The 22506-nt window shown below is 42.0% G+C and overlaps 1 protein-coding gene and 1 long non-coding RNA gene across 2 annotated transcripts in view; both read left to right on the top strand.

The window, feature by feature from the left end:
* LOC109200475 (IgGFc-binding protein-like) overlaps positions 1 to 18084 on the top strand; it is a 57929-nt gene extending 39845 nt beyond the window's left edge. Inside the window, exons 48-72 of the mRNA XM_025906140.1 lie at positions 678 to 826; positions 1314 to 1442; positions 1529 to 1667; positions 1831 to 1972; positions 2359 to 2555; positions 2744 to 2882; positions 3429 to 3545; positions 3828 to 3952; positions 4382 to 4527; positions 4978 to 5121; positions 5251 to 5358; positions 9749 to 9918; positions 10335 to 10537; positions 11357 to 11501; positions 11890 to 12083; positions 12173 to 12314; positions 12573 to 12817; positions 14813 to 14961; positions 15437 to 15565; positions 15652 to 15790; positions 15954 to 16095; positions 16483 to 16586; positions 16867 to 17008; positions 17549 to 17665; positions 17948 to 18084. Coding sequence (XP_025761925.1) covers positions 678 to 826; positions 1314 to 1442; positions 1529 to 1667; positions 1831 to 1972; positions 2359 to 2555; positions 2744 to 2882; positions 3429 to 3545; positions 3828 to 3952; positions 4382 to 4527; positions 4978 to 5121; positions 5251 to 5358; positions 9749 to 9918; positions 10335 to 10537; positions 11357 to 11501; positions 11890 to 12083; positions 12173 to 12314; positions 12573 to 12817; positions 14813 to 14961; positions 15437 to 15565; positions 15652 to 15790; positions 15954 to 16095; positions 16483 to 16586; positions 16867 to 17008; positions 17549 to 17665; positions 17948 to 18084 — 3693 coding nt within the window. The remainder of the gene's footprint in view (positions 1 to 677; positions 827 to 1313; positions 1443 to 1528; positions 1668 to 1830; positions 1973 to 2358; positions 2556 to 2743; positions 2883 to 3428; positions 3546 to 3827; positions 3953 to 4381; positions 4528 to 4977; positions 5122 to 5250; positions 5359 to 9748; positions 9919 to 10334; positions 10538 to 11356; positions 11502 to 11889; positions 12084 to 12172; positions 12315 to 12572; positions 12818 to 14812; positions 14962 to 15436; positions 15566 to 15651; positions 15791 to 15953; positions 16096 to 16482; positions 16587 to 16866; positions 17009 to 17548; positions 17666 to 17947) is intronic.
* A 1060-nt stretch (positions 18085 to 19144) lies between these two features.
* Positions 19145 to 21517, top strand: LOC109200476 (uncharacterized). The gene is made up of 3 exons (XR_002060655.2): positions 19145 to 19235; positions 19363 to 19470; positions 21494 to 21517. It is a non-coding gene; the product is annotated as an uncharacterized LOC109200476 (long non-coding RNA).
* The last annotated feature ends 989 nt before the right edge of the window (positions 21518 to 22506 follow it).

Below are 22506 nucleotides of genomic sequence, written 5' to 3'. Positions count from 1 at the left end.
CACTGCAATTGACCATGGAAAGAAACTTGCACTTACACTTAAAGTGGAAAGAACCTTTCTGCAACAGCACCGGCTAAAGGCCGGGGGCCTACTCGCTGTAAGAACTCTTCGTTCTCAGGATTCTCTGCAGGCCACGTTGTTGAAGCACGTTCAGGCCTTGAATGATCGCATTTGTTGAGCGCCAGGTTTCGCTAGCGTCCAGTGCAGTCAGAATGACGATAGAGTTCAATAGTCTGATCTTATTGCTAACATTCAGAGAAGTCGAGTTCCAAATAGGTTAGAGGTTAGAGTTAGGTCCTTCTCTCAGCCCCTCCCTGAGCCTGGTTCTGCCAAAGGTATCTTCCTGTAAAAGACGCCACTGTCGCCAAAGTACTTGCTCTTAGGGGGTCATATGATTGTTGGGTTTGTTCTCTGTATGTATTATTGTAGGGTCTACCTTACGATTGTTCAATTGTTATTGAAATGGGTCAGAGTGGAATCAAGATGAAAATAATCATATTTTTTATGTTGTTCTTCTTTTTTTAATACTGAATCTGTTGTTTAAACATCATTGGCATGATGAGGGAACGTTTCCTTTTAGTTACAGTTAGTAATGTTGTGACATACTTAATTCAAAAATGAAAATGTTGGCTAATAATTGACCAGATTTGATGTACTGTGCCTATTTTCCCACACAGGTTAATGGGACCAATGTCAATCTGCCACTGGCCCCGGCCCCTGGTATTTCTGTGTTCAAGTCAGGAAAACACTACACTGTCTCCATGAACTTTGGTGTGACGGTTCGCTATGATGGAAACACCTTCATGGACATCAAAGTGATCAAAGAGTGAGTGAAGACCAAATTCACGGTTTCCTTATAAAATGGTGTTTTAATCAAAGATTCATCAGTCCAGAAATCTACATCCCTAATAATACAACTAAAACTATAACACATATTCATATACTGAACATGACTCCTTTATCTGTAAGCAGTAGTAAGGTGATAAAGACAGAGATTAATGGCACAGCTAGGATAGTTTATTTAAGTAATTTAGCAGGGACAACACAAACAGCTCACTGATTGTCACTTTAAGAATTTAAAGACCAAATGACACAAAACTTCTCATTTCCTGACTAGTTCATTCTATGCAGATGCTGTCAAACGCATCAAACATGCATGTCTGATCTTTTAGTCTTACTAATGTGTGGGGTTTAGTCTACTGTTGAAAAGCAACTTAGCTGGAATTAAAACATGTTGTAAAACGTAGTTCTGACTGAGTTGTTAGCATTTCTTGCATAAGACTCCAACACAATTATTTTACTGTAATCTGCAGCTATCAGAACAAGCTGTGTGGCCTGTGTGGCAACTATGATGGAGATACTAAAGATGACTTCCGCAAACCAGATGGAAGCTTAGCTGAAAATGCCAATGACTTTGGACACAGTTGGAACATGAATCCAGAGTGAGTATTGCATAGATGCAAGTGTAAAGAAACATTTACCATTGACAAAAGACAAATGTTCTTAAGATGAAAGTCTGTCTTGACAGATGTAATAAGAAGCCCAACACTACCATCCCTGGGTGCAATGAAGAAGAACAGGAACTGTATGAAAGCTCTGGATATTGTGGCATTCTGCTGGACAAAAATGGACCTTTTGCTGTGTGCCATCGCAAAGTCAACCCCAATGTATGTTCATGTAGAGGATAGTGCATTGCTTGTTGCATTTGTGTATGTGTGTGTGTACTCGGGTTGAAAATGTGATGTTAGTAATAGTGGAATAATTTGAATTTGTGCTTTTAGATGGTCAGACAATATAAAGCATTGTAACAAAGCCATTGTTTGTTCTCAGAATTACTTCAGGGACTGTGTCTTTGACTTGTGTGAGCTGGATGGAGCCAAGCCCATTTTGTGTGAAGCCATTGAAGCCTATGTCAATGAATGCCAAGATCGTGGGGTCAACCTTGGACCATGGAGGAATGAAACCTTCTGCCGTGAGTATTAGAAGGACAAATGATTTAATTTAGTAGTAAAATATTTTTAGGTAAAATCAGCTCGGCTGAGTAGTTGGGAGAAAATCACACAAAGAAGTTTATGTCAGTTCTGACTTGAGGAAGAGTACTTCATACGGGCTTTCTACTCACTAAAGTTAACTGAGGGAGTGCTGCTTTAGCATATCTAGTGGACAGACGACATATGCCAAGAGGCTGCAGGAGAGTGGGTTACCACCAAACTCAAACAATCTAGTTACACAGAAGACAACACAGCTGGAAGTGCCAAAGACGTATCTCTTTTCTTATAAAAAGCTGTGATTTTATATTTTAAGCAGCACATACTTTTGTCTCCTATCACTAACTTCAACCTCTTGTGGTCTCCTTAGCACTGAACTGCCCCCCAAACAGCCACTACGAACCCTGTGCAGATCCTTGTCAGGAAACATGCTTTGGAAAACCCCCCTCCTGCTCTGGTCCCTGCTCTGAGTCCTGTGTGTGTGATCCCAGCTACGTCCTGAGTGCTGGCAAGTGCGTTAAGGAGAACATGTGTGGCTGCAACCACACGAACGGCCAGTATTATGAGGTATGGTGAAGTGGGTCTGATAGGCCGGCAGTGAATCATTTGGTCCTTTGTATTTCAAGTCAGGTCACTTGCAGTGTCTTTATGTCCTCTCCAAAACAACATTTTCATACATACATGCATATAATGATTTACAAAGAATCATCTGTGCCTGCTATGCTGAATTGTCAATTTTGTTGCCTGTCTGTCAGCCCGGAGAGGAGTTTTTTGAGGAAGACTGCAAGCGAAAATGTTGGTGTGGTGCAGCTGGAATTACCTGTGAAGCCTCTGAATGCCCCCCAATGCATGAATGTAAACTTCAGGATGGAGAGCTGGGCTGCTATCCTACAAGTATGTTTGTTATGTTCACACCTAAAATAAAACACAGCAAAGCTGTAGCCATTATACTCTAAGTAGGTTTCCAGATCTCATGGGTTGGACCGCCAACCTGAAAAGTTTTGCAACTGTGTTTGATGTGATGATGCAGACTTTGTCAAAGTTCTCAAACTAGCATTTTCTGTCCCTGCTCTAATATACACAGTTAGACTGAGTAATGGAAGCGAGAGAAGCACAACCCAGAGCTGTCTTCACTTTCAGTAACAGTGAAATGTTTATGTGTGTGTTTTTGTTATGTTTCTTTTGCTCTCTTTTGTACAGTTTGTCTATAACAACACTTGTTACATGCATTTCTTCGTAATACAGAATCACAGAGTTGAAAAAAAGAAATGCAAATAATACAAATTTTTGTCTAGTCAGGAAATGATATATTCTTTGCATCTATTTTAATGCCATTATAGGTCCAAAGCAGCAGTGAACTGCACTGTTATTAGGTAATTGTTCTACAGTGGCTTCATCTGTGTTTCAGTCTGATGTTCCTGATCTTTGTCCCTCTCTCAGGCTTCCAGGATTGTGTAGTTTCTGGGGATCCACACTACAACACCTTTGACAAGAAGTACTACACCTTCATGGGAACCTGTACTTACACACTGGCCAGAACCTGTAGGAACAGCACAGGTACACACCAATTCAGACATTTATTTATTAAGATGTTTGGGTTTCATTGCACCTGTTCTAGTCTTGCCACACCCACTAATTCATCCAAGTTTAAATGAGCTAAATTTACTCATTCATTATTTTCATCGCAAAGCATGACACATGTTGTTTTCATTCACGTTTGCTGCAAAAAGAAGACAGTGAATGTCAGTGATGGTTTGTATGTTAATGCCAATATCTGCCAATGTTCACCTTTAATATAAACACACAATATTCCTGATTGTCGTGGTCTTCTCTGTGCAGGCCCTTGGTTCTCTGTGGAGGCAAAGAATGAAGAGAGAGGAGTTGCAGGAGTGTCATACCTGAGGAAGCTATATGTGACAGTGGATGGAATTACTGTGACCCTGATGAAGACAAGTACGACACTGGTCAGTATATGAATGAATTACTATCTGTTGTATTTCCCATCTTTAGGTATAATGTGTGCCAATACACATCCCAGACACCAGCTGTATCATCACCATGGATGTCTTATGTCTACACATAACTGACATTTTAGCAAAACAACTAATGTGAAATTATATCTTTAGTTAATTTGTTGCTAACACCTTGCCAAAAAAACAGATTTGTCCCATGTTGTCAGTTGAACCTATACAAATGCCAAAGATAACACAGTGTGATAGGCATCAAGCAGTATCTTTCTTGCTTGTTAAAACTGTACAAAGTCAGTTTTTGCCTGATATACTGAACACTCCACACTCTTTCTACTTTTATACTCCCTGACCTGTCCACCAATTAGAAGTTTACACAGTCTGTTTAACATCTTTATATTATCTTTTTCTTCATCACTGAATCAGGTGAACGGAGTACGGGTGGCTCTGCCCCACTCCCCCTCTCCTCTCATGTCTATTAGTCTTGCTGGTCAGTTCATCACCCTTCAAACATCCTTTGGCCTGAGGGTGCGTTGGGATGGAAACCATTATGCCCAGATCTCAGTTCCCAGGTTAGTATAAATATTGATTTGAACTATTTTGATATTGTAGAACTTCTTTTTATTTGCTTCACACACTCATACAATACACCTGACCACCGTCTCCACTGCTACATCATTCTTTTTTTGATGGCCACTTTCCTCCGATGCAACCATAACCTAATGATCTGAAGAAACTCTGATAGATAACAATCTAAACTGCTGAATGTCACCAGTTGTTTTATGTATGTTGTGGAAACTAAAAAAACATAGCAGTCCATTTGTGTGCATTTCGTGGACACATGCAACTTTTAATAAATACTAAGGATGCCCTGGTTTATTGTATCAGAGATTTTTGCATTCTCTTCATTTGTTTCTAAAATTACAATAAAAGGCCAAGCAACACCTTATTAAACATTGCAAATATTCTTAAGACTTTGTTATCTTAATCCTACATATCCTGCCTTGACTTTGTCCTACCAGCTCCTACTATGACCAAATGTGTGGCCTTTGTGGTGACTATGATGGGAACCCAGACAATGACTTCACCAAACCAGATGGCACTGTGGCAGGAAATAGTAATGACTTTGGGAACAGCTGGCAGACTGAAGAGGATGAAGATGACTCGTGAGTTCAAACACATTCATCTTACTGTCTTTTGGATTTCTTATGGTTATGTCTTTTGTTACCTTGCTGTCGGACTCCTCCTGACACACTGAAGAGAATGTAACTGTGTTTCGTATTTGTATTGACCAGATGTACCCCGGGAACAAAGCCTGATCCAGACTGTGACCCCAACTTGGAAGCTGAAGTTGTAAAACCAGAGAAATGTGGTAAAATTACAGACCATACTGGACCCTTCCGGTAAGAATTCACAACCCCTCCACTTTTGGTTATCGACTGGGTTAAACTGATGGGATTCCTGGGATTTTATAAGGTTTTTTCCTGACTTTGAAAGATCTTGAAATAAATGGCAGAATGGCTGGTAATCACCCAACTGACCTGTAAAATACTGAAAAATCTTTTCAATACTATTACTGTAATGCTGTAACGAACCCATCTGGCACTGGGATGCCAGGTTTGTTCTATATCCCTTTTTTGCTAATGCAAAAGTGAGCTGGAACAAGGTTCCAATTCCCCTTCTCTTTATCCCTCCTTCACAAATGCACCAGGATACTTTTGGCACCAGGATGACAGGTTCTCCCTCTCTATCGCTCTTTTGCAAATCCAACAGCAGGTTTTTGGCACCGGGATGCCAGGTTCTCGTCCCTCATTCGCAATCGCAGCAGCAAACTTTTCTACCAACAAGCTGCCAGTTTCCCTTCCCACTATCACTCCTTCGCAAATTGCAGCACCATGCTTTTCCCACTGGGATGCCAGTTTCCATGATTCTATCCATCTTTCACAAGATATAACATTGTGCATTCAACAACAACTAACACCGTGTTGCCAGTCTTTGTTTCCATATCGGTCATTTGCAAACACAGTAGTAAAGTGGGTACTGGGATGCCATCTTTTCTGCCTTCGCAAAGCGCCGGTGACTCCTCATGGTGTTGGGATGCCACATTCTGTCTGCTATGACTCCTTTTAAGACATCTAATCTCCGCCATGCGCATAATTCCTTACTTCTGCCTTCTCATGTGCTTTCACTAGCATCATCTAAATTCTCCCTTCTTGACACAGTCATTAGAGACAGATCTCCAAACTGACTCGAGGTTCTGACAACATCCAAAATGGCATTATCATCTTCTGTGTGGTTCAGTTGAATTCTACTCAGCTCTCTGCTGGTTGTGGGGGTTATCATTATGGAAGGCTCTTCTCCTCTAACCAGTCTTTCAATTCAGCCAGCCCTTCCAAAACTGCTTACCATCACCTCTGTTCCTTTCCGAAATTGGCATAGTAGTTATCGCTACCTTACCCAAACTAAATTAACCAGCCAGGCACTCCTTCTCCATCTTCTCCATCTTGACAAGCTCAACTTTTAAGAGGCGTCAAAACATTACCTCAAGTCTTAAAATCCAGGCATGCGTCACTGTCAGAGCCTCAGTTCAGAGTTGAGCCACATCGCTACCTGATCAAGGGTTCTCTGCATTCATCTATTAAGGTTTTTGTTGTCCGAAATTTGCTTTGATCTCTTCTCCCGCCATTCCTTCCTAGTTTTCCGAGCTCATCCACTCCACTGGAACCTTGACCACCTTGTTGAGGCCATGGTCTGTTCATCTTTGCTGGCCTGCCTACCAGTTATAATCCTTGTTAGGTCTAATTGTTGAATGTTGCCATTGTGTTTCTTAAATTTGTACAGTCTTAGTTCAAGCAGTATTATCAAAGCTATTCCTTTGATCCTGAGCACCTCTAACCACTTTGTGTTGGGGGAGGTTTTATAGCAGATACATCCTATCTGGAAGATCTACTTCCTTTGATGTAAGCTTCCTGCGTTTACGACCCTTTGGTCAGCAGGAGGACACACACACACACACACACACACACACACACACACACACACATACCTGCATATACATACATACAGTGCCTTGTCTTTGTAACCAAAGGGGGTTGCGAGGGGAGGTGTTTTGTAAACTATTGTTTGAAGTTTGTCAATAAAAGCCAGCGAGAGGAGGTCCTCATCGGGGTCATTTCATGCTGGACACAGAGGAGGCCTCCCTTGCGCAAGTAATCGATCGATCGCCGACTGTCTTGTTTTCATTCATGATGAATAAGTCTCTAGAATTAGCGGGGTTTGTGGGAACAGACCCAACAATCCTCTCCTTTGGGTGGCGTTGTCACTTTGCGTTCGCCCTGTCTGCGCACGTTTTTTGTCTTGCTTTCCTTCTCTCACCCCAACCAGTCGTGGCAGATGGTTGTACTTCCCTGGGCCTGGTTTTGCCAGAGGTTTCTTCCCACTAACAGGGAGTTTTTCTTTACCACTGTCACCAAAGTGCTTACTCGTAGGGGGTCATATGATTGTTGGGTTTTTCTCTGTATGTATTATTGTCAGTGTTGGGTAAGTTACTTTAAATTAGTAACTTAGTTACATTACTAGTTACTTCTCTAAAAAAGTAACTCAGTTACTTCAAGTTACTCGTTACTTTCAAAGTAACTAGTTACTAGGGAAAGTAACTTTGGTTTTACTCAGAATTCTCTTGTTAATGTGTTGCTTCCGTAACTGGATACCCAGCAAGAGTACCAGTCTTCTATCTTGCTTACTTGCCACAAGTGCACTGTGCCACCTACCAATAGAAAGGAAAAAATAATGTGCACATTTCCACGAGAGAAATCCCACGCCTGGACCGTCTTTGACCGCCGCCATGATTCTAGCCTGCTTTTTACATCCAACACAAAAACTGCAGTCGTGGTGCTTTTGATTGTACTCAGAACTTGGAAATTCTGCCTTCTGAATAGGAAGATGTAGGTAACACCAGACTGCAGATGAGCTGCATACAGAGCTGGACTGGGACAAAAAAATCGTCCCGGGCATTTTGACTAGAGACCGGCCCACCATTATAGGAAAAATCATAAAGCCTTTGAATGAAAACAAACACTGTTGTGACAGTGATGTACACTGTTCTGATGGTATATATGTATCAATCTATCAGTTGTTTGTTGTAAGACTCAGATAATTATTTTTTTTAAAAGCGAGACATTTTAAATGAGAATAATAAAGAAAAGTATTTCCTTGTGCCCCCCTTTCCCTGTTAATGCCCTACCTGGCCCCCTGGCAACACTTTGCTAGACCCGCCCCTGCACAGTTACCAGCTGTCAGCTACTTAGAAAAGGATCCTGGTGTTATTTGTCTCTCAGAAACAGTTCATAACTTCCCTTCAACTCATTCATGTCACCTAAAAGGTAAACCTGTTTCTCCATCACCTGTTCAGCTCTGATGATTCAGTAAGGACATCTCCTGGTTTCATCTGCATGTTTCCCTCTCACCAGATAACCAAACCGATATCATGACCAGCAGCTTTACAGCTGTGGCTCCAGCAAACATCAGCTGATACTAGAAATTAATATTAAATAAATTCTAACAACAGCTGATCAAGCTTAAACGTGCTGCTGTTGTTTAACGCGACATCCGCTGGTTTCCTCTTTCTGGCGCAAAGTGGGCGATAAATAAACAAGAGAGAAAAGCCGATCAGCTGATCATTGATCAGTTTCATGATTGAAGTAGAAACAGGAGAGAATGAGAGAAGAAGAGGCAGCTGTGCAGCTTCAGCTTTGTGTCTTTTTCATTGTAGCTGAAGTCCGGGACAAACTGTGTTCCTTTTCACCTCAGTACGAAACGCGTAATATTTTCTCTGAATACCAGACGATTCTGTTTTTTAGGGGACGGTTGGCAACTCTAATAATTAACCGTATGAACAAAATAAAGTTCAGCATCAGTAACATAGCACCCACCCAGCTGTATAGAAACTCTGTCATGCTAGCTAGCACGCAGTACGAAAATGTCAGCATACCGAAAATAAACTCCACCTAAACTTGGTTTATATCTGACTCCGATAGACTGCAGGTCATAACTTCTTACCTGAAGTTCAGTTCACCTGACACGCGGACCGGCGGCCGCTTCGGGTCTCTCCTCTTGCCTCCCTTTTCCTTCATCCACCTGCTGGCCTCCACCACTTGCTAATGTTATTGAATCTGTGGAAGCTCCGCGATATCCACCACACGAAGTAACGAGTAACGAGCCTATCTAAATCCCAGTAACGAGTAACGCGTTCCTGGTTTTGGCATAATAACTAGTTACCGTGCTCGTTACCACAATAATAACGTAGTTACTGTAACGCGTTACTTAATAACGCGTTAGTCCCAACACTGATTATTGTAGGGCCTACCTTATATATAAAGCGCCTTGAGGCGACTGTTGTTGTGATTTGGTGCTGTATAAATAAATTGGAATTAAATTTGAATTATTACTGCAGAGGTATTTGACCTTCACAATGCACAGTTATTGCTGCTTCTAGGGGATGCCTTCTTTGGGGATCTGCCAGGCCCGGGAGCCGCCAGTACCCAGCGAGGCCTTCCCCAAACCGCAGTTCAATTCATGTTTAAGCCATTCACCTTTTTCTAATAGAAACACTGTCAAATGTAAAATGAGCATGTGGCCCCAGCTAGTGAATTGTTGCTAAACTAATGCAAGAGTTGTTGACTGTTTCACCCCAAATGTAGTTTGTCTGTTTGTTTGTTTGAACTCAGATTTTCAGTATATATGAGCCTCTGCCTTTTCCTGCCTAAACTAAGTGAATGTTTTTCTCTGTTCCAGGGAGTGCATCAGTGTAGTTAATCCCACTCCATTCTTCCAAAGCTGTGTGTTTGACATGTGTCAGTTCAATGGCCAGCAGCACGTGCTGTGTGACCAGCTCCAGGCCTACACTGACGCATGTCATAGTGCTGGAGCCAAAGTCTACCCATGGAGGACTCCAGACTTCTGCTGTAAGTTTGAATATGAGATATACTAAATATATCTATATGATATATGATATTTTAATATTAATATCAGCTGTGAACATCATAAACTGTATATAAAACATAGTCACAGTGACATCACCCATTGGCTTGATGAGCCCCATTCTGAAGCATGAATGAATAAAGCCTTGAATAATACCTTTTTAAATGGGATGCATGCCGTAGCTTCTCTTTTTGGAAGTTGTCTCCACCTGTAAATATAACTAACATATATTACATCCTGCTGACCAACATTATAATTGAACTTATAATCATATTTATAATTGTATATGGAGGAGAGGTTAAGATACATCCTACCCCCCCCCCCCCCCCCCTTCCTCTGTTGCCATTTGTCCACCATTGTCTCCTCTCATTATTGTTCATCCCTGTGTTTGTCCACACAGCTCTCACCTGTCCTCCCAACAGCTCCTACTCCCTTTGTGTGAGTTCATGTCCTGAGACATGTCTTGGTGTGGTGGGACCACCTGGCTGTGAGGAAGTGTGTGTGGAGGGTTGTGAGTGTAACCCTGGCTTCATTCTCAGTGATGACAAATGTGTGGAACTGAGAGACTGTGGTTGTGTGGACCCCAGTGGAACCTATCACCCTGTAAGTGGAAACAGCCTCCAAACAATTAAAACCACATTCCATTTACCCTTAAAATGTGCTAAGCTCATGCTAACATCATTTTCAGTTCTCTTTATATTGTACCACTTCAACAGGAGAGACACCAAAAGGGCACAAAGACCTTACAGTACAAAAGAAATCAAAACTCAGCTAAATTAAGGGTGCATAGACTGCAGTGAGCTGTTGGCACAAAAATACTGGTTTTACAACAAAGGTTTTTACTTTCAACTTATCAAGCACAGATTATGTTGTTTACACTGTATTTTACCTGACTTTAAAAGACACTGGTGTTATAGCATTTGTGTTTATGTAAGAGCATTTATATACTGGAGCCACCAAATTTAGCAAGCACAAAATCAGTAAATAAATGAGTGTAGGTTGGCTTAATTAGTTAGTGGCATACAGAATCCCTGGTTTGAATCCAAATCTATATTAGAAATCTCACGGGAACTTTTACGAGGCGTCAACCCATTACCTCAAGTCTTAAAATCCAGACATGCATCCATCCAGGCTCCACACGAGTCATCTTTAAGGTCTTTCATGGTCTGAAATTTGGTTTGATCTCTTCTCCCGCCATTCCTTCCTAATTTTCTGAACTCATCCACTCCACTCTCTGGATTCCTTACCACCTTATTGAGGCCATGGGCTGTTTATCTTTACTCGCCTGCCTACCAGTTATATTTCTCTCATTTGGATCTAAATGATATTTATCATTTAGATCTTTATATTCATGGGACATACAAGAGAGAATTACATGACAAATTTTCTGATTATTTTTTGCATTCTGTGTACATTTGTCAGGTGGGCGATGACTGGTACTTGGAGGGTTGTGAACAAAAGTGTACGTGCCACAGTGGAGGTCTGCTACAGTGTCATAACACCAGCTGTAACCCAACTACTGAGAGCTGCAAACTACAAGATGGAGAATATGAATGCCACCCTCTGGGTATATTAATCACACAGCTTCACATACATCTATAGGATATATTATATTTCTATTGAGGCTTCTATTGAGGCTTGAGCCAGTTATCCATCTTATACAGCGGCTCCACAATCTGCGATACATGTGTTTATCAGTGAGTGAGTGTGACAGAGAAACAGCTGCATGAATGCATGGATGTGGATTATGGTGTCAAGTGGTTTATCCGACTGGTCTTAGAAATGCAGTAAATAAATGCAGTCATTTTAGCAACAGGTGCTCCAAACCTCCACTGTCTCTACTGATATTGTTAGTTTGGACTGAGTTTGTTAAGACTGCATAATAACTTCCTACCTTTTTTGTTCAGGAAATCGTATCTACTCAGTTTCCAGTAATCCTTATTCTTTCTGTACAGACCTGTGTCCACCTAACGCAGAGTATATAGAGTGCGGTCCAGCTTGCATTCCTACATGTATGGAACCCTCTACCAACTGTTCTGGCTCCTGCATCACTGGGTGTTTCTGCAAACCAGGCTTTGTCTTCAAAGGACGGCACTGCGTGCCATTGGACAAATGTGGTTGTTTAGATGACAACAATAACTATTATGAGGTCAGATGTCCTAGTTAGTACTGTGTACTGTGTACATTTACAGACATACAGTATACTTTCTCAGTACTGATTGTGTTCATTTTATCCAGCCTGGTGAGATTGTATTTGGAGACGGCTGCACAAAGTTGTGTCGCTGTGCAGGGAACTACACTTTGGAATGTGTTGATAACTCCTGTGACCCCACTGAAGAGTGTCGAGAGGTTAATGGTGTTGCAGGCTGCTATCCTAAAGGTAATAATGTTTGTTGAAATATTAAAGAATTTGGACTGGAATGATCCCTTGCACCTTAAGAAAGTATCATTTAAGGAATGGATGGTCTAGCCACACCTCAAGACAACAGTATTTGGACTGGTGCTCAACTGTGATTTAATGCACTGTAATAAATTACATCAGCAAAAGGAGCACCTTGTGTTGTGCTTTACAGTCAGTCGGAATAACTTGATAGTTGACAGTGTGGAAATTACAATTTCTTATTTATTATTCCTTTAGGTACATCCACGTGCGTCGCATCTGGTGATCCACACTACACCAGCTTTGACAAACGCAAATATGACTTCATGGGCAACTGCAGCTATCTGATGTCTAGTCCATGCAATGACACAACTGTGCCCTACTTTGAGGTCCATACTGACAATGATAACCGGTATAACAGGCCGACCATCTCCTATGTGAAGGCCGTACATGTATACGCACAGATGGTAAAGATCTCCATTCTCAAAGGTGGCACTGTGCAGGTAAGACATGAGAGGAGGAAACAGGATGTTTTGCATGTCAAACCCAATCACACTATCACGTTATCAGGCACTACTGCATTACAAACAAACATTATTATGTGGTACAAATCACTGCACATGCTCAGGAACACTTCTGAAAACCACTGCAATTGACCATGGAAAGAAACTTGCACTTACACTTTGCACTTAGTTTCTCCTACACCGAGCGACACATCGGGCAGCTAACGATCTCCATCGATGTCGGTCAGCAGCGACTGCTTCAACTTCATCCCAGGCAATGTCAACGGTTTTCAGATCATCCATAAACGTTCGACGCCATGAGATCTTCGGTCGGCTTTGCTTTCGCTGGTTCTGCCGTAGGTTTCTTCCTGTTAAAAGACGCCACTGTCACCAGAGTGCTTGCTCATAGGGGGTCATATCATTGTTGTTTTTTTCTTTGTATGTATTATTGTAGTGTCCACCTTACAATATAAAGCGCCTTGAGGTGACTGTTGTTGTAATGTGGCGCTATACAAATAAAATTGAATTGAAATGAATTGAATTGGAGACGTCGGAAGACCCCGGCCGCCTTCCCTACTGTGAAGTCTACATCTTGATCAGGGATCCCATCATTCGAGATGATGCTTTCGAAATATGTGAAATTATCCACCTCTTCAGCACATTGTTGGTTGATCAACAGGAACATGCGTAACCAACTTGGAGTACCTTCGTCTTCTTGGTTGTCGTTCTTCATCGCCTCCCTCTGCAAAGCCGCAGTTAACTCTTGGAGGTCTTCCTGAGTCGACCCCAGCAGGGCAATGTCGTCCTCGAAGTCCAAGTCAGTGAGATTGTTCGTGACAGGGGACACCGATGCCAGTTTGGTCAACTGATCGTTGCATGATGAAGTCAATTACCAACAGGAAGAGGAAAGGCGATAGCATGCATCCCTGTCGGACGCCAGTATTGATCTTGAAGAAATCCATTCAGAAATCATCTGTCCGGACGCAGCAGCAGCAGTTGGAGTAGAGACCACAAAGGGTGTCTACAAACTGCTGGGGGATTCCATATTGACGTAGAATAGCCCATAGAGTCGGCTGATGGACGCTGTCAAAACCCTTCTTGAAGTCGTTGAAATTTCAATGATCATGCGGAGGGTGAAGATGTGCTCGACGCACGACTGGCCACTCTGAAAGCCAGCAAGCTCTTCTCACAATCGTTCGTCCACTGCATGTCGTAGCCAATTTAAAAGAACGAGGCAAAGCACTTTCCTGGGTACCGACAGCAGCATGATGCCCCGGCAGTTCTTACAGTCGCCCAAATAGCCTTTCGTAGGAAGTTTGGTGATGACGCCTTTTGTCCAATCATAGGGTACACACGATGTTGACCAGCAGGTGTTTAGGGGTCTTCTAAGGGCAGCTTCCAACTGGGCTTCGTCGTGCTTCAGGATTATGGGGAGGTACTCGTCCAGGCCAGCAGCCTTTCCACTCTTGAGGAGTTGGATCGCTGTCTTGACTTTGGCATCGCTGATTTGTCCGATATCGACAAGAAGAAAATCCATGGAGGGTGCAAGTTCTTCGGCCTCAAACAGGTGGAGTGGCTCGGGCTGGTTTAAAGTATCGCAGAACTGTTTGACTCAACGTGGGTTGCTCAGCTGCAGTGAGGAGGACTCATCCATTTTTGTCTCCGATTGGGACCAAGCGGCCACCGGGAGCCCCAGTTAGATCTCGTACAATGCAATTTAAGGTTTGGGTATCGTTCTGGTCGACTGCTTCTTGGGCTTCCATGCCTTTAGCTTCGATCCACTCTCACTTCTAACGCCGGCAGCTGCGTTTGACCGGTCAGGCAAGATCTCAGTGGGCGGCCATGGCCCTCTCAGAGAGGGACTGTTGTTCATACATCATTGGCATGATGAGGGAACGTTTATTTTTATTTACAGATAGTAATGTTGTGACATAGGTAATTCAAAAATGAAAATGTTGGCCAGATTTGATGTACTGTGCCTATTTTCCCACACAGGTTAATGGGACCAATGTCAATCTGCCACTGTCCCCGGCCCCTGGTATTTCTGTGTTCAAGTCAGGAAAACACTACACTGTCTCCATGAACTTTGGTGTGACGGTTCGCTATGATGGAAACACCTTCATGGACATCAAAGTGATCGAAGAGTGAGTGAAGACCAAATTCACGGTTTCCTTATAAAATGGTGTTTTAATCAAAAATTCACCAGTCCAGAAATCTACATCCCTAATAATACAACTAAAACAATAACACATATTCATATACTGAACATGACTCCTTTATCTGTAACCAGTAGTAAGGTGATAAAGACAGAGATTAATGGCACAGCTAGGATAGTTTATTTAAGTAATTTAGCAGGAGCAACACAAACAGCTCACTCAAAATTTCAAGACAGAATCACACAAAACTTATCATTTCCTGACTAGTTCATTCTATGCTGATGCTGTCAAACGCATCAAATGTGCATGTCCGATCGTTTAGTCTTACTAATGTGTGGGGTTTAGTCTACTGTTGAAAAGCAACTTGGCTGGAATTAAAACACGTTGTAAGATGTAGTTCTGACTGAGTTGTTAGTCTTTCTTGCATAAGACTCCAACACAATTATTTTACTGTAATCTGCAGCTATCAGAACAAGCTGTGTGGCCTGTGTGGCAACTATGATGGAGATACTAAAGATGACTTCCGCAAACCAGATGGAAGCTTAGCTGAAAATGCCAATGACTTTGGACACAGTTGGAACATGAATCCAGAGTGAGTATTGCAGAGATGCAAGTGTAAAGAAACATTTACCATTGACAAAAGACAAATGTTCTTAAGATGAAAGTCTGTCTTGACAGATGCAATAAGAAACCCAACACTACCATCCCTGGGTGCAATAAAGAAGAACAGGAACTGTATGAAAGCTCTGGATATTGTGGCATTCTGCTGGACAAAAATGGACCTTTTGCTGTGTGCCATCGCAAAGTCAACCCCAATGTATGTTCATGTAGAGGATAGTGCATTGCTTGTTGCATTTGTGTATGTGTGTGTGTACTCGGGTTGAAAATGTGATGTTAGTAATAGTGGAATAATTTGAATTTGTGCTTTTAGATGGTCAGACAATATAAAGCATTGTAACAAAGTGATTGTTTGTTCTCAGAATTACTTCAGGGACTGTGTCTTTGACTTGTGTGAGCTGGATGGAGCCAAGCCCATTTTGTGTGAAGCCATTGAAGCCTATGTCAATGAATGCCAAGATCGTGGGGTCAACCTTGGACCATGGAGGAATGAAACCTTCTGCCGTGAGTATTAGAAGGACAAATGATTTAATTAGTAGTAAAATATCTTTAGGTAAAATCAGCTCGGCTGAGTAGTTGGGAGAAAATCACACAAAGAAGTTTATGTCAGTTCTGACTTGAGGAAGAGTACTTCATACGGGCTTTCTACTCACTAAAGTTAACTGAGGGAGTGCTGCTTTAGCATACCTAGTTGGGCAGACAACATATGCCAAGAGGCTGCAGGAGACTGGGTTACCATCAAACTCAAACAATCTAGTTACACAGAAGACAACACAGCTGGAAGTGCCAAAGACACATTTTTTTTTCTTATAAAAAGCTGTGATTTTATATTTTAAGCAGCACATACTTTTGTCTCCTATCACTAACTTCAACCTCTTGTGGTCTCCTTAGCACTGAACTGCCCCCCAAACAGCCACTACGAACCCTGTGCAGATCCTTGTCAGGAAACATGCTTTGGAAAACCCCCTCCTGCTCTGGTCCCTGCTCTGAGTCCTGTGTGTGTGATCCCAGCTACGTCCTGAGTGCTGGCAAGTGCGTTAAGGAGAACATGTGTGGCTGCAACCACACGAACGGCCAGTATTATGAGGTATGGTGAAGTGGGTCTGATAGGCCGGCAGTGAATCATTTGGTCCTTTGTATTTCAAGTCAGGTCACTTGCAGTGTCTTTATGTCCTCTCTAAAACAACATTTTCATACATACATGTATATAATGATTTACAAAGAATCATCTGTGCCTGCTATGCTGAATTGTCAATTTTGTTGCCTGTCTGTCAGCCTGGAGAGGAGTTTTTTGAGGAAGACTGCAAGCGAAATGTTGGTGTGGTGCAGCTGGAATTACCTGTGAAGCCTCTGAATGCCCCCCAATGCATGAATGTAAACTTCAGGATGGAGAGCTGGGCTGCTATCCTACGAGTATGTTTGTTATGTTCACACCTAAAAAACAAAACAAAGTAAAGCTGTAGACATTATATTCTAAGTAGGTTTCCAGATCTCATGGGTTGGACTGCCAACCTGAAAAGTTTTGCAACTGTGTTTGATGTGATGCTGCAGACTTTGTCAAAGTTCTCAAACTAGCATTTTCTGTCCCTGCTCTAATATACACAGTTAGACTGAGTAATGGAAGCGAGAGAAGCACAACCCAGAGCTGTCTTCACTTTCAGTAACAGTGAAATGTTTGTGTGTTTTTGTTATGTTTCTTTTGCTCTCTTTTGTACAGTTTGTCTATAACAACACTTGTTACATGCATTTCTTCGTAATACAGAATCACAGAGTTGAAAAAAAGAAATGCAAATAATACAAATTTTTGTCTAGTCAGGAAATGATATATTCTTTGCATCTATTTTAATGCCATTATAGGTCCAAAGCAGCAGTGAACTGCACTGTTATTAGGTAATTGTTCTACAGTGGCTTCATCTGTGTTTCAGTCTGATGTTCCTGATGTTTGTCCCTCTCTCAGGCTTCCAGGATTGTGTAGTTTCTGGGGATCCACACTACAACACCTTTGACAAGAAGTACTACACCTTCATGGGAACCTGTACTTACACACTGGCCAGAACCTGTAGGAACAGCACAGGTACACACCAATTCAGACATTTATTTATTAAGATGTTTGGGTTTCATTGCACCTGTTCTAGTCTTGCCACACCCACTAATTAATTCAAGTTTAAATGAGCTAAATTTACTCATTCATTATTTTCATCACAAAGCATGACACATGTTGTTTTCATTCACGTTTGCTGCAAAAAGAAGACACTGAATGTCAGTGATGGTTTGTATGTTAATGCCAATATCCGCCAATTTTAACCTTTAATATAAACACACAATATTCCTGATTGTCGTGGTCTTCTCTGTGCAGGCCCTTGGTTCTCTGTGGAGGCAAAGAATGAAGAGAGAGGAGTTGCAGGAGTGTCATACCTGAGGAAGCTATATGTGACAGTGGATGGAATTACTGTGACCCTGATGAAGAGCAGTACAACACTGGTCAGTGTATGAATGAATTACTATCTGTTGTATTTCCCATCTTTAGGTAAAATGTGTGCCAATACACATCCCAGACACCAGCTGTATCATCACCATGGATGTCTTATGTCTACACATAACTGACATTTAGCAAAACAACTAATGTGAAATTATATATTTAGTTAATTTGTTGCTAACACCTTGCCAAAAAACAGATTTGTCCCATGTTGTCAGTTGAACCTATACAAATGCCAAAGATAACACAGTGTGATAGGCATCAAGCAGTATCTTTCTTGCTTGTTAAAACTGTACAAAGTCAGTTTTTGCCTGATATACTGAACACTCCACACTCTTTCTACTTTTATACTCCCTGACCTGTCCACCAATTAGAAGTTTACACAGTCTGTTTAACATCTTTATATTATCTTTTTCTTCATCACTGAATCAGGTGAACGGAGTACGGGTGGCTCTGCCCCACTCCCCCTCTCCTCTCATGTCTATTAGTCTTGCTGGTCAGTTCATCACCCTTCAAACATCCTTTGGCCTGAGGGTGCGTTGGGATGGAAACCATTATGCCCAGATCTCAGTTCCCAGGTTAGTATAAATATTGATTTGAACTATTTTGATATTGCAGAACTTCTTTTTATTTGCTTCGCACACTCATACAATACACCTGACCACCGTCTCCACTGCTACATCATTCTTTTTTTGATGGCCACTTTCCTCCGATGCAACCATAACCTAATGATCTGAAGAAACTCTGATAGATAACAATCTAAACTGCTGAATGTCACCAGTTGTTTTATGTATGTTGTGGAAACTAAAAAAACATAGCAGTCCATTTGTGTGCATTTCGTGGACACATGCAACTTTTAATAAATACTAACGATGCCCTGGTTATTGTATCAGAGATTTTTGCATTCTCTTCATTTGTTTCTAAAATTACAATAAAGGCCAAGAAACACCTTATTAAACATTGCAAATATTCTTAAGACTTTGTTATCTTAATCCTACATATCCTGCCTTGACTTTGTCCTACCAGCTCCTACTATGACCAAATGTTGGCCTTTGTGGTGACTATGATGGGACCCAGACAATGACTTCACCAAACCAGATGGCACTGTGGCAGGAAATAGCAATGACTTTGGGAACAGCTGGCAGACCGAAGAGGATGAAGATGACTCGTGAGTTCAAACACATTTATCTTACTGTCTTTTGGATTTCTTATGGTTATGTCTTTGTTACCTTACTGTCGGACTCCTCCTGACACACTGAAGAGAATGTAACTGTGTTTCGTATTGTATTGACCAGATGTACCCCGGGAACAAAGCCTGATCCAGACTGTGACCCCAACTTGGAAACTGAAGTTGTAAAACCAGAGAAATGTGGTAAAATTACAGACCCTACTGGACCCTTCCGGTAAGAATTCACAACCCCTCCACTTTTGGTTATCGACTGGGTTAAACTGATGGGATTCCTGGATTTACAAGGTTTTTTCTGACTTTGAAAGATCTTGAAATAAATGGCAGAATGGCTGGTAATCACCCAACTGACCTGTAAATACTAAAAAATCTTTTCAATACTATTATTGTAATGCTGTAACGAACCCATCTGGCACTGGGATGCCAGGTTTGTTCTATATCCCTTTTTTGCTAATGCAAAAGTGAGCTGGAACAAGGTTCCAATTCCCCTTCCCTTTATCCTCCTTCACAAATGCACCAGGATACTTTGGCACCAGGATGACAGGTTCTCCCTCTCTATCGCTCTTTTGCAAATCCAACAGCAGGTTTTTGGCACCGGGATGCCAGGTTCTCGTCCCTCATTCGCAATCGCAGCAGCAAGCTTTCTACCAACAAGCTGCCAGTTTCCCTTCCCACTATCACTCCTTCGCAAATTGCAGCACCATGCTTTCCCACTGGGATGCCAGTTTCCATGATTCTATCCATCTTTCACAAGATATACATTGTGCATTCAACAACAACTAACACCGTGTTGCCAGTCTTTGTTTCCATATCGGTCATTTGCAAACACAGTAGTAAAGTGGGTACTGGGATGCCATCTTTTCTGCCTTCGCAAAGCGCCGGTGACTCCTCATGGTGTTGGGATGCCACATTCTGTCTGCTATGACTCCTTTTAAGACATCTAATCTCCGCCATGCGCATAATTCCTTACTTCTGCCTTCTCATGTGCTTTCACTAGCATCATCTAAATTCTCCCTTCTTGACACAGTCATTAGAGACAGATCTCCAAACTGACTCGAGGTTCTGACAACATCCAAATGGCATTATCATCTTCTGTGTGGTTCAGTTGAATTCTACTCAGCTCTCTGCTGGTTGTGGGGGTTATCATTATGGAAGGCTCTTCTCCTCTAACCAGTCTTTCAATTCAGCCAGCCCTTCCAAAACTACTTACCATCACCTCTGTTCCTTTCCGAATTGGCATAGTAGTTATCGCTACCTTACCCAACTAAATTAACCAGCCAGGCACTCCTTCTCCATCTTCTCCACCTTGACAAGCTCAACTTTTAAGAGGCGTCAAACATTACCTCAAGTCTTAAATCCAGGCATGCGTCACTGTCAGAGCCTCAGTTCAGAGTTGAGCCACATCGCTACCTGATCAAGGGTTCTCTGCATTCATCTATTAAGGTTTTTGTTGTCCGAAATTTGCTTTGATCTCTTCTCCCGCCATTCCTTCTAGTTTTCCGAGCTCATCCACTCCACTGGAACCTTGACCACCTTGTTGAGGCCATGGTCTGTTCATCTTTGCTGGCCTGCCTACCAGTTATAATCTCTCCTTTGGGTGGCGTTGTCACTTTGCGTTCGCCCTCTCTGCGCACGTTTTTTGTCTTGCTTTCCTTCTCTCACCCCAACCAGTCGTAGCAGATGGCTGTACTTCCCTGGGCCTGGTTTTGCCAGAGGTTTCTTCCCGCTAAAAGGGAGTTTTTCTTACCACTGTCACCAAAGTGCTTACTCGTAGGGGGTCATATGATTGTTGGGTTTTTCTCTGTATGTATATTGTAGGGCCTACCTTATATATAAAGCGCCTTGAGCGACTGTTGTTGTGATTGGTGCTGTATAATAAATTGGAATTAAATTTGAATTATTACTGCAGAGTATTTGACCTTCACAATGCACAGTTATTGCTGCTTCTAGGGGATGCCTTTTTGGGGATCTGCCAGGCCCAGGCGCCGCCAGTCCCACGATGCCTTCCCCAAACCGCAGTTCAATTCATGTTAAGCCATTACCTTTTTCTAATAGAAACACTGTCAATGTAAATGAGCATGTGGCCCCAGCTAGTGAATTGTTGCTAAACTAATGCAAGAGTTGTTGACTGTTTCACCCCCAAATTAGTTTGTTTGTTTGTATGTTTAAAATCAGATTTCAGTATATATGAGCCTCTGCCTTTTCCTGCCTAAACTAAGTGAATGTTTTCTCTGTTACAGGGAGTGCATCAGTGTAGTTAATCCACTCCATTCTTCCAAAGCTGTGTGTTTGACATGTGTCAGTTCAATGGCCAGCAGCACGTGCTGTGTGACCAGCTCCAGGCCTACACTGACGCATGTCATAGTGCTGAGCCAAAGTCTACCCATGGAGGACTCCAGACTTCTGCTGTAAGTTTGAATATGAGATATACTAAATATATCTATATGTATATGATAGTTAATATAATATCAGCTGTGAACATCATAAACTGTATATAAAACATAGTCACAGTGACATCACCCATTGGCTTGATGAGCCCATTCTGAAGCATGAATGAATAAAGCTTGAATAATACCTTTTAAATGGGATGCATGCCGTAGGTTCTCTTTTTGGAAGTTGTCCACCTGTAAATATAACTAACATATATTACATCCTGCTGACCAACATTATAATTGAACTTATAATCATATTTATAATTGTATATGGAGGAGAGGTTAAGATACAGTGCACAATACTGAAACCAATTTAAAACGAACAATGCCGTTAATATTGTCTATCCTTTCATTTATGACACTGCACAAAGTAAAATCAATATGAGATACCTAGATGCCCTGTCTTTGAATCATCCTACCCCCCCCCCCCCCCCCTTCCTCTGTTGCCATTTGTCCACCATTGTTCCCTCTCATTATTGTTCATCCCTGTGTTTGTCCACACAGCTCTCACCTGTCCTCCCAACAGCTCCTACTCCCTTTGTGTGAGTTCATGTCCTGAGACATGTCTTGGCGTGGTGGGACCACCTGGCTGTGAGGAAGTGTGTGTGGAGGGTTGTGAGTGTAACCCTGGCTTCATTCTCAGTGATGACAAATGTGTGGAACTGAGAGACTGTGGTTGTGTGGACCCCAGTGGAACCTATCACCCTGTAAGTGGAAACAGCCTCCAAGCAATTAAAACCACATTCCATTTACCCTTAAAATGTGCTAAGCTCATGCTAACATCATTTTCAGTTCTCTTTATATTGTACCACTTCAACAGG

The sequence above is a fragment of the Oreochromis niloticus genome, linkage group LG3 (assembly GCF_001858045.2).
Source record: "Oreochromis niloticus isolate F11D_XX linkage group LG3, O_niloticus_UMD_NMBU, whole genome shotgun sequence".
NCBI classification, from domain to species: Eukaryota; Metazoa; Chordata; class Actinopteri; order Cichliformes; family Cichlidae; genus Oreochromis; species Oreochromis niloticus.
Note: the sequence above shows the minus strand (reverse complement) of the source record. Positions and strands in the feature narration are given on the sequence as shown.